At 39.3% G+C, this 11,108-nt stretch overlaps 1 protein-coding gene across 2 annotated transcripts; it reads left to right on the forward strand.

Annotated features, from left to right (window-relative positions):
- The first annotated feature begins 921 nt into the window (after positions 1 to 921).
- Positions 922 to 10,087, forward strand: fgfbp3 (fibroblast growth factor binding protein 3). 2 transcript variants are annotated; one of them, XM_034682152.1, is made up of 3 exons: positions 922 to 999; positions 4,985 to 5,264; positions 8,529 to 10,087. In XM_034682152.1, the coding sequence occupies exons 2-3, from the start codon at positions 4,990 to 4,992 to the stop codon at positions 8,974 to 8,976; spliced, it is 723 nt and encodes a 240-aa protein (XP_034538043.1). In that variant the 5' UTR covers positions 922 to 999; positions 4,985 to 4,989; the 3' UTR covers positions 8,977 to 10,087. The 2 variants fall into 2 exon arrangements, with proteins under 2 accessions (XP_034538043.1, XP_034538044.1); XM_034682153.1 differs by lacking the exon at positions 922 to 999 and adding an exon at positions 4,733 to 4,847 and having other exon boundaries at positions 8,529 to 10,073.
- The last annotated feature ends 1,021 nt before the right edge of the window (positions 10,088 to 11,108 follow it).

Here is an 11,108-nt window from a genome sequence, read left to right on the forward strand (position 1 = left end):
ACACATATTCTTCTCCTCCTTTCCTGTTTTTTTTTTTGCTGCAAAACACACCAGGACAGCCAGCTGACAACATCCATCAGCCTTTGTCTTTGTTTGTCTTCTGACATCACGTTTGATCACACAAGTTTCGGTGAGATCTTGTGTCAGGGGAATCGTTTCCAAAAACATTAAGTGTGTAGCCTAGTGGTCTTATGGAATTATCTAGTGTGTGTGTTCAGGGGGTTGTGATGTTAAAAATTAGTCTGAACTTTCCTTGTGTGTTCTCCCACGATTTTAAAATTTGTCAAGATCTGAAATCTAGTGTGTGGCCAACCCTAACCTGCAGTAATGAAAAAGAACACTCTGGCTTATCAACCCAATTTGTATGCATACTTTTCCAGTTACCATGGTTGTTTGTAAAGTATATGATGTTTACCTTTTTTTTTTTTTTAATATCTGACTTGTTTTATTTTATATCAGAATTTATAATCTTACCTATAACTCTGAGTTATCAACCCATCATCATGCATTCATTTCAATACTTACAGGTAATTGGTTCTTTTATGCTTTTTATCTATTTAGTATTTATATTGTGATATCTTTTATGGTCTGAATGATAGCCCTCAGCACACTGACGCTATGCGTGTGAACTCAGAGTAAAATAAACATATTGATAGACAGATACAAACTGACAAAAAGACATTATTATCTGACATTTTTCATCTTTTTATTCAAACAAAATTAAATGAGATGAAGAATCTATTTAGGGTTTTCCTTTTAAAAAGGTTGCTGAAAAAAGAAACAAACATTCATAGGTTTCATTTGAAGGGGTGAATGTGGGAGGTGTCCTTGGTTTTGGTGGGCTGTTCTTCTCACAGTCCTCCCCATTCCATGAACCCCCTCCTCCCTCCTCCTTATCCCCCTCCTCCTCCCCCTTTATCCCATCTTCTCCCTTCTTTTATTGAGGGGTTGGCGGCCCCAACATTCTCACAGCATCTCTAATCCTTGGAGCGTCACATGGTAAGAACACCGGGCCTCTGCTCACACTCAACAACTCAACAACAAACCTTGAACACTATACTTATCTTTGTTTCAGCTTCTTCCTTTAACTCTGACTCTAAATACTAGAGCCTTGGAGAAAGCACGGCAAAAACTGTTTTCTTGTTATGATTTATTGATGGTGAGTGAATTTGGTGGAGTGGGGGACGTTTTTGGGGGGATTATTTTTGTTTTGGTGCAGTGCTTCTTTGTTTTTTATTCTCTCAGTGATGCTGTGGGAAGGTGACTTTTGCTGCCAAAAGACATCAGTTTGATGTTTCACTTTTCTGAAGTTTTTGTTTGTCTGTCTGTTTTTACGAGGATAACCTTACAAAAAGAGAAAAATAAATAGGTAAAAAAACAATTATTGAAATATACAATGTACCATACACAATTTGAAAGGAGGACTACATACAGTACAAAAGGAAACTATGGGAATTAACACTGACATTTTAACATTGTTGAGTTCAGAAGTAGACCTTCTTGTTGTTTCTTCATTTGTTCCAGATGATACGGCTTTGTGATATATAGGCATACTGTGTCCGCAGTGTATGTTCTTCAGTAGCTTTACACTAATGCTGTGCTTCCTAACAATGACTTTGAATCTCTTAAAAGAGGAGTGATCTCTGTTTTTGAACACTTCATCAGCCCGGGCTCAGTTGTACGCAAAGTTGTTTACATTTTGCCCAGCAAAAATTCCAAACCAAGCAAGTGTCTTTGTCTTATTTCTAGAAGTAAATGTCCTACTGGGGTGAATGTAGGCCACATTCAGCTGAACGGTCCAGATGAACATCCTATTTTAATATATAAGTAGCCAAATATTAGACCTGTGATAATTTAAAAAAAACCCTGCTTGTTGGGTGAGAAAACTTGAATAATGCATCAATTCAAGGAACTTTACAAGTCAGATTTTCTCACTCTATTGGCAGAATTTTTACGCATTACAAGCAATTCAGTTGTTAATTTTGGCTTCTAATATTTTAAAATAATATGTTTATCTGAATTTGTAGGATGAACGTGGCTTACAGTTAGGCTAATAAGACTTTGATTTTTGGAAAAAGACACAATACCTATAGTTTAGCGTTTGTGCCGCGTACAATATGTACTTGAAGTGAATATGCTCCATCTCAAAGTAGTCTAAGGTTGGTCCCAATCTGATTTTGGTAGCCAGTTGCACAATGAGCTTTTATGGAGGATGATGTATAATCTAAGTGCTAATCGTTTCTAACCAAGCATCATGTCTTAAACCTTTGAGACCAGAGTTGGTTATCATCTTAATATCATGAACACTTACTGTCCAAATTCACTTAATTACTTAATTAAACAATTGCCAATGTAAACTCTCAATCCTACATGGCCGCCCAGGAAGACAACACACAGTATAGCTGTAATTACTTTTTTAATGTAGCATTAAATCAATAGAAGTGCAGATTGTGGCTGCCGTGGGTGTGTCAGGGGTGAGGACTCTTTTTTTCACCTCTTTTTTGGTCTCCACCAACTACTGATTATATTTTTTCATAACTCTCTGCTGATGGACAGCTGAGGTTAATGCATTTCTGGATTGGGCAGTGTTACAGATTGCAGCCAATCAATTTGGTGTTCTTGCGGAATAATCTTACAACAGCTTACTATATGAATCTTTTTTTAAATGCAGATTGCCACACACCGAGGGGTTTCAACAATAAGCAGATACCTACACTTTTCCACAGTAGGGTCAACAAAGGCCTAAAATTTTTTTTTCAGTTTGCAGTGAGGTCAGAAAATAAACAGGATCAGTGTAAAAATCAATACGTGTTTGATTTTGTGCTTTAGTGCAGAACAAAAAAAAAGGAATAATGAAAAAATGTCATTACACCACAATGCTCAAGAGCACAATGTACTTCTGATTTAATTTGACAAATGACTGCAACACAAACACAGTTATGTTATTAATGGGCATAATTATGCCTCCACATAACCTGTTTTGTTGTTCCCAATATTACATTATTATGGTAGTACAGAGAATAAAATGATCAAGGGGCACAATGGCGCACAGGATACGAATGCCTTCCTCTCATTAACAAAGACTTTAATTGTTTGGAGTGTAGACGAGTACAAATGCTGTTAATTAAACGCACGTCAACTAATTGAGAAACAGACTGCAGGCAAAAACTGGGAAACAAATAATAGTCTGAACATTAAGCCTTTTTTTTTGAATACCTCATAATAAGAGAGTCTGACGGGACAGTATAATAAGCTGCTATGGATGAACTCAGATACATCGTCTGTAATGATGCAGGATCCAAAAAACACTTCAAAGAAACAAGCTGAATTATTAGATGGTCCATTGTAAATAAATGTGACTTGTGTGATCCCTTTATTGGCTTTTTATTTGTATACTATAGACTAACTGGTTGTTTTACGACCCATTCTCCTCCAAGAATATTCAAAGAGCACATCTCATGAAATACATGCAATGATAAAATATTGTAGCTATAATCCTCCTTCCCTCCCTCCCTGCTTGTTGTTTGACAGCTACATGTCCGGTGAGGACCCTTCTTGGGGGAGTGTTTCTGACGCTTGGCTGATTTTCAATAAGCCGCTGTCAGAGACTCACACCCCCGCTCTCTGTCCATTGTCCATTTTTTCAACATTTAACACTCGTGTTGTGCCACTCTTTGACACTGTGGTCCTGTGGGAAACTGATGAGGAATGCTTCGTAAATTCCAAGTTACTCAGAGCTTATTATTCTGAACACCTACAGATTGCTTGTACAAAACATTTACAATATGCATATGTTCTGTTCTTTTTATTTTACTTACAAAAGTGTGTACATTGAAGCTGTTTAACTGTTGTGTCTGTCTTCTTCAGCTCCTGGGGAAACTTTCCAATGTCTAAATAACAGCCTTGAAACCTTCCAAAGAAAGGAAGGTTGAACAAAACACCTAAGAGTTATATAACAAGATATGTAGGTGTTTGAAAGTTGACCTCGACTTCAGACTGAAAATCAATATATTTCAGACTCTGCTGTTTTTAAGACATGCTTGAAGCTTTGTTTTAAAAATGACAATGTTTGCTGGTTGGTTGGTCTGACAGTTTGGACAGACATAAATAGTTCTCAGAGAGTAGAGAGTGATGAGCTTTTGAGTCCAACATCTTTTCCTAAAGTTCTTCATCATGTGGATGTTAGTATAGAATTTAAAGTCTCACATCAGTCTCAGCTGTGCTTAGTGCTTAGGACCACAAAAAGACCAATCTAAATTTCCACCTTCTAAAATAATGATCTTACATCCATGTTCATGTTCATTGGTGTGTCCCAGTGTGATTTACAAAAGAAAACTCATCACTGTCTTTAGTCTGGTAGAGGGCTGTGTAACTCTAAAGCTCTTTATAAATGGCGAGTCCATAACAGTGTTGTAAAGCTCCGCCATCATCACACCTTTACTTTATATTGATCCTGCCGCAGGAAAATACTGGTGTCCAAATGTGAGAGAGCACGAAAGTCATAACATGTAAATATAGATGATAAAACTGTCTCCAGCATAACAGCTACTTAGAGTGAAACCAAAACCTTTAGAGCTCCCCCTGGTGGCTGGCTGCAGTAGAGGTCTAAAGCATCACACTAAACACTAAAGTCTCCATATTTACCTGTCAGAAGCCCCGCAATAGTAAACAGCAAATATTAACATACAACAAAAACATTATTATCTAGTATTTGTGACCAACTTAATGTAAGGGTACGATATTCAATCTGCTTTTAGATCCGGTTTGGTCTCCACAAAATCCTGACTCTGTCTTCTTAGCAACTAAATATTTCACTGTCTTCCCCAGCTGATCTCTAACAGTGTCAGGTAGTCGTAGTTTGGGCTCATCAGAGTTTGTTTGCTGAAAATACCTAATTCTGTTAGTTTTGACCTATGGTAACTGTGCTAAAAAATAAAGCTGTTAACTTGCATCTCTTTTCATGTCTCTAAATATCTCTTCCCAGCCAACATGGGTATCCTGCCTTTCAGTTTCCTCTTCCTTCTCCTCCTCTGCTTCCCTGTCCACACCGAAACAAAGCGGCAGCTCAGTCAGGGAAGACCTGACAAGCCCCGCCAGCCTCCATCCACACCCCAGCCGGCTAAGAGACCCAGAAACCGTTCAGTTCCTGGCTCTGGAGAGCTGACCACCAAGGAGGGCCATCGCTGCGTCTGGCAGACGTCTGGTGAAGGCTTGGTGAGCCTGCTAGTGAACTGCAGCACTGAAACACTGGGAGAGCAGAAGAGGTGAGCAAAACAGCAACAGAAATACCTTACCTGACCATATAAAGGTCACAAAAGGTCATTCTAAGACATTGAAATTAATTTCATTGTCAACCATTTGAATAATTTAGGGTTTCACTTAGTGAGAAGGACACTCCAAACTAGAGCTTATTATTCAATCACTAACTGTGCTGTGTGATTTAATTTTGGACTACCTGGAAAGATGCCTGATAAATATGTATGCTTTAGAGGGAACAGACAATAAAACTGAGCTGGACAGTCTGCTCTGTGTTTTTTTAAAGCAGGGGGAAATAATCATCAATGAGCATGATGATTTGGATTCAAATTGTTTGCTTTTCCAAGACACAGTACACTTCACAAAAGGCTACTCCACATTGCAGGCAGTATTTACATCTACGTATGTATGTTAAAGTTCACATTAAAAAGTTGAAGATCAGGTAGATTGTGGATTTATTTTTGAGTAAAAAGTTGTTTGGTTTCTGTCCATCTAAAGTATAAATAAGCTATGAATATCTATTTCATGTGACAGCTGCGTAAGAGATGATTGAGACCATCAGAAATGCAACAATTCTGCACGTTACTAAATGTAATTTTGCAAATTGTGTGAAGTTTTTGTTCAGTGTTAAAAACTGCAGTTTCTCGAATGTCCACTTGAGGCTGGCTCCAGAAGTACCGGAAACCACATACACACCAATTCAAAAAAAGTCGATCTTTACAGCAGAAATAAACACGTTTACAGCCTGGTACAAAAGACAAGTGTAGTGTGGATAGCTCATTTCTCAATCGGCACACACTGTACAGGGGGTGAATTTTTTCATAACGCAGCAATTTTGAAAATATTAAGATTACAAGTTTTTCATTATGAGAGGCACAGCTGACTTGATTGACAGACAGGGACACTGTAGCTGTGGGCGAGAAGACTCAAAGTCCGCCTCTTTACATCACACTAACTCGCCAGCAGTTAGGTTAAGTTCGCATTTTTAATATTATTATTTATTTTTTCTACGTATGAGTGTTTACACTGACTCTCTTGAAAAGGTGAGTCATCTTTAATAAATTATATATGTGTAAAAAAGGTGCAATGAGACTACACTTAAATTTCAAACCTATATTTAGTATTGATCAAACACCAGTTTGTTCCATGTAATCTGATTGGACAAAAGACATCGAGTAAAACATTCTGGGACTATTCACTCTATCCGCCCATAGCGGGTGGAATGGGTTCAATTCCAGCTTGCCGCCCCTTTCTCGCATGTCATTCCTCCACTCTCTCCTGGTTTTCTGCCCTGTCCACTGTCCTTTCCTCTCCAAAATAAGGTGTCAAAGTCCGAAATATATAACTTAAAAAAAAAATAAACTGCTGTACTGAATACTTGATTCTGATTGGTCAATACTCCATGGAAACAGTCTATTATTTCTTGTCAGCACACCATTTCTATGTATTCAACTCTAACCTTAAACTCTGGCATAATTACCATAACCAAATAAGTCTGTCGGAAGAAGTCTGGCTGACTGATTTGATTATGGTTAGCTCATTTTAAGAGTTAGCTCATTTAAGATGGCTAAAGAGTTATCTGGTTTTATGGACACAGCTCAAACTACAATCTTTTTTTTTTTTTAAAGATATATCTTTGGGCTTTTTTCACCTTTATTGGATAGGACAGCTGAAGACAGACAGGAAATGTGGGGAGTAGAGAGTGGGGGAAGTGAATGGTCGACCGCCGGGAGCCGAACCGGCAAAATCTGCGATGAGGACCATAGAATCAGAATCAGAATCAGAATCAGCTTTATTCGCCAAGTATGCTTGAACACACAAGGAATTTGACTTTAGTAAACTGTGCTCTCTTTGTACAAGGCAGAATAGGAATAAGAATAAGAACTACAATAAAAAATAAAATGAAAATATAATAACAATAACCTTAGCTATAAATACAAAGAAACAACAAATAGCTTGACTAATATGTACAGGCTAAAATAATATGATAAAGTGCAGTGGTGAGTTGCAGAGGTAGTTTTACATTATAAAAATAGAAGTTAAATAATACAAAAAATAGAAATATGGAATTCTGCTTGAGAATTGTTGCATTGTATATCTACATGTATATTTACAGAGAGTATTTATCTGACAGGTATGACACTGTTATGGTTTAGTGTTCATCAGAGTGACAGCCTGGGGGAAGAAGCTGTTCTTATGGCGGGTTGTTTTGGCGCACAGTGATCTGTAGCGCCTGCCGGAGGGGAGGAGTTTGAAGAATTTGTGTCCAGGGTGTGAGGGGTCAGCGGTAATGCTCCCTGCCCGTTTCCTGGCCCGGGACCGGTACAAGTCCTGGATGGGGGGCAGGTCGACACCGATGATTTTTTCTGCAGTCCTTATAGTCCGTTGCAGTCTGTGTTTGTCTAGTTTGGTTGCAGAGCCAAACCAGACAGTGATGGAGGTACACAGAACAGACTGGATGATGGAGGTGTAGAACATGATCAGCAGCTCCTGGGGCAGGTTGAACTTCCTGAGCTGACGCAGGAAGTACATCCTCTGCTGGGCCTTTTTTCTGATTGTGTCTATGTGGGAGGTCCACCTCAGGTCCCGGGAAATAGTGGATCCCAGGAACCTGAAAGAGTCCACAGTAGACACAGTGCTGTTCAGGATGGTGAGGGGGGCTTCTCCTGAAGTCCACTGTCATCTCTACCGTCTTGAGCGGGTTCAGCTCCAGATGGTTCTGACTACACCAGAGAGCCAGCTGTTCCACCTCCTGTCTGTAAGCAGACTCGTCTCCGTCCTGGATGAGACCGATGACGGTGGTGTCGTCTGCAAACTTCAGGAGTTTCACCGAGGGGTCTCCTGAGGTGCAGTCATTGGTGTAGAGGGAGAAGAGCAGTGGGGAGAGAACACATCCCTGTGGGGCGCCAGTGCTGATGGTCCGGGTGCTAGCCTCTACATGTGGGACACTCAGACCTCCAGGCCACCAGCGTCCCCTCAAACTACAATCCCAACATGCTTTTTGACAATTTTGACCTTTTACACACTTTGTTTTTCAGTTTGACATTAGTATTCCTTATTTTTAGTAAACAAGACCAACGGTACAATGTGAGCGCACAACGCAAAGCAGGCGAAACTTGTTGTTCGCTCACTAAAAGTGGAATAAAGTCAGTTCAGTGTGTAGCAGTTTTCTATATTCCTCATTATCACTTCACCAATTTTCCAATTTGTGTCATACTTCTCCTCACCTTTGTTCTCAACATGTCTTCTCTTGTCTCTGTCTCCCTCTCCAGGTACTGGTGTCGTTATGCGGGTAAACCAGACCTTTGTCAAGCCTACGGTGTGAAGTCCAGCCAGTACTGGAAGCAGCTGGTGGGGAAGCTGAAGAAGAGACAGAACGCCTGCGAGGGAGAGAAAGTCCTGAAGGCCAAAACCTGCAAGAAGGCTCCTGCTGAAGCCCACATGAAGCTTGCCACACGCAGCGGAGAGGATGACAGGAAGGGAGGAAAGGACGGAGGGAAGAAGAAAGGATCCCCAGCTACAAAGAGCCCATCAGACGGAGCGAAGGTAGAGAGGAAGAAGAAGAAGGAGGAGGAGGAAGAAGAGAAGAAGAAGAAGAGGGAGGAGAGGACTGGGTTTGAGGAAGAGGGTTTGGTGAATGATATGGAGCCGGTGCAGACTTACTGCAGCGAGGGATGGCACTCCGTTTGCTCATTCTTTGTCAAGTTTTTTGAGGGTTGATGAAGGAAGTGATGCAAATGTTAAGTTTTGATACATTGTAATGTGAGTTCACAATTTGAGGAACAATCTGTGTAAAAGTTGTTTTTTTGTACAGAAAAGAAATCCCTCGTTTTCTTAAAAGAAAATATTTTACCATTAGCGTTAAGCTGCATATTTGAAGTCAAGAACTTAGCAACTTCTATGAAACAAGACACTTAATTTAGAAGTTTTCATAAGTCATGAACATAACACAAATAAAGCCCCTTGCTTCTCATATGAAAAAGTAAATTGAAGACACAATTATTACCTGGCGAACTTTATTGGTCATTCTGATTGGTCAATACTCAATGGCAACGGCCATTTATTTCTCGACAGCACAATATTGCTATGTATACAACTCTAAACATAGACTCTGGCATACTAACTATAATCAAATCAGTCTGCCGGAAGAAGTATGGTTAGTTTGACGATTATTTTTTACAATGGGAAAACCAAGAAAAGAGACAGAAACAGTGGAGAAAAGGCAGGAGAGGTTTAAGACACAAAAACTTTAGAGACTGAAGACAGTGCATGAAGTTAACACTCGACAGAACATTTATTACCTGGGAAACTTTATCATATTTAAGTTCAATCAAAGCTTTCAATACTGAATATGAGCAACAATTTATTACAAGCATCCCTTCAGACCACCACGATCAGCATCTGCTGAGGTAAACACACAGCAGGGATAACAGATGTAACCATATTTTAGATGAACCAATCTGATTATATCTGAGCTCACTTTGTGTTAACAAGCAAATTTAACCTTGACATTTGTTTTGGTCTTCAAAGTTTGTTGTTGTTTTGGAATTCTTGAAAGATTTGTTTAAACTCTGTGATGTTGGAACTGTCTGACTAACAAGCTTAACTCAACGCTGGTGGTAAACAATCATTAATGTTTAGGCTGGTGGTGATAGTTGTGAACACTAGATGTGACTTAATGTGTTTTTAATACTTACTTTTTTAATGTGTAACTAGTATCTTTTTAAAACACTGTGTTGTTGTACGTGAAAACAATCTGTTCACTGCTAAAGGTGAAGAATTTTAACCCTTTTTGTGAATTCTTTCTTGAATAAAAGTGAGGCTTAAAGTCAACAATTCTTTTTCATATTTGACCATGTATCAATCAATCAATATTTATTTATATAGTGTCAAATCCCAACAAACGTTATCCTCAGACTCTTTACAAACAGAGGAGGTCTAGACCGTACTCTATGTTAAATAGAGTACGGTCAGAGACCCAACATCAAGACAGGGTAACATCCAGTTCCATCTTACACACAGGACTCAGTCTTATCTCATCTTAATCCGCCATGAGCATTGCACCTCACAGTATTTAGCAAGTTACAGTGGCAAGGAAAAACGTCCTTTAACAGGCAGAAACCTCAAGCAGAACCAGACTCATGTTAGACAGACATCTGCCTCGATCGAGTTGGGGTTGGAAAGAGTAGTAGTTGTAGTAGTAGAAGCTGTAATGTAATATGCTCACCACACTTTTAGCTGCACCTAATGCACATAACCAAAATACATATTTCAGTCAGGAGAGACAAGTTAATCATTAAAAGATAAATAAATATTTACACTTGGATATTAAATTATTGTCAGACTCCCGTTAGCGCCTGAACTCTACCAGGAGATAAGGTGACTGAGGGCCCTGCCCTGGCTGTTAATTCAACATTGGAATTCATTTCAGAAGAGATTTTTTGTTGTATAATCGCTGACCTCTTCTAATTGATTATGTGTAATCCATACTCACCTCTTGCCATTGGAGTCAGTTGAGAGAAAAGAAATTCATATTTTTATTTGTGTCTATTGCACCTACTTCTCAGCTATGCAAGGTTTTAAGGAATAATGTGGTGCCCATAATAAAGGAGGTCACATGGAGGGTGCACAGGTGTCTCATGAGTATCTGCTTAAGCCAAAAATTCCAGGGCCAATTCTTATCCCTGTCCAGGCCTGCCTTGTTTCATTTTGTCAAAGTCTCTGTAAACCCTTTAAGGCGTAGCCATATTGAAGACATCGCCCGTAGAGTCATGAATAATGCAGTAGGGATAGTTGTTCAGGGTGACCTAATGTGTCTTCTTTTTGTGTGTCTTCCTTTTCTGTATTTGTCT

Source organism: Notolabrus celidotus, chromosome 4 (assembly GCF_009762535.1).
Source record: "Notolabrus celidotus isolate fNotCel1 chromosome 4, fNotCel1.pri, whole genome shotgun sequence".
Lineage (NCBI taxonomy): Eukaryota > Metazoa > Chordata > Actinopteri > Labriformes > Labridae > Notolabrus > Notolabrus celidotus.

Excerpts from the sequence above, each read along its gene's own strand:
- fgfbp3 (XM_034682152.1), top strand. The coding sequence starts at position 4,990 with ATGGGTATCCTGCCTTTCAGTTTCCTCTTCCTTCTCCTCCTCTGCTTC. Across the intron at positions 5,265-8,528 it reads ACACTGGGAGAGCAGAAGAG|GTACTGGTGTCGTTATGCGG; the intron begins GTGAGCAAAACA and ends CTCCCTCTCCAG.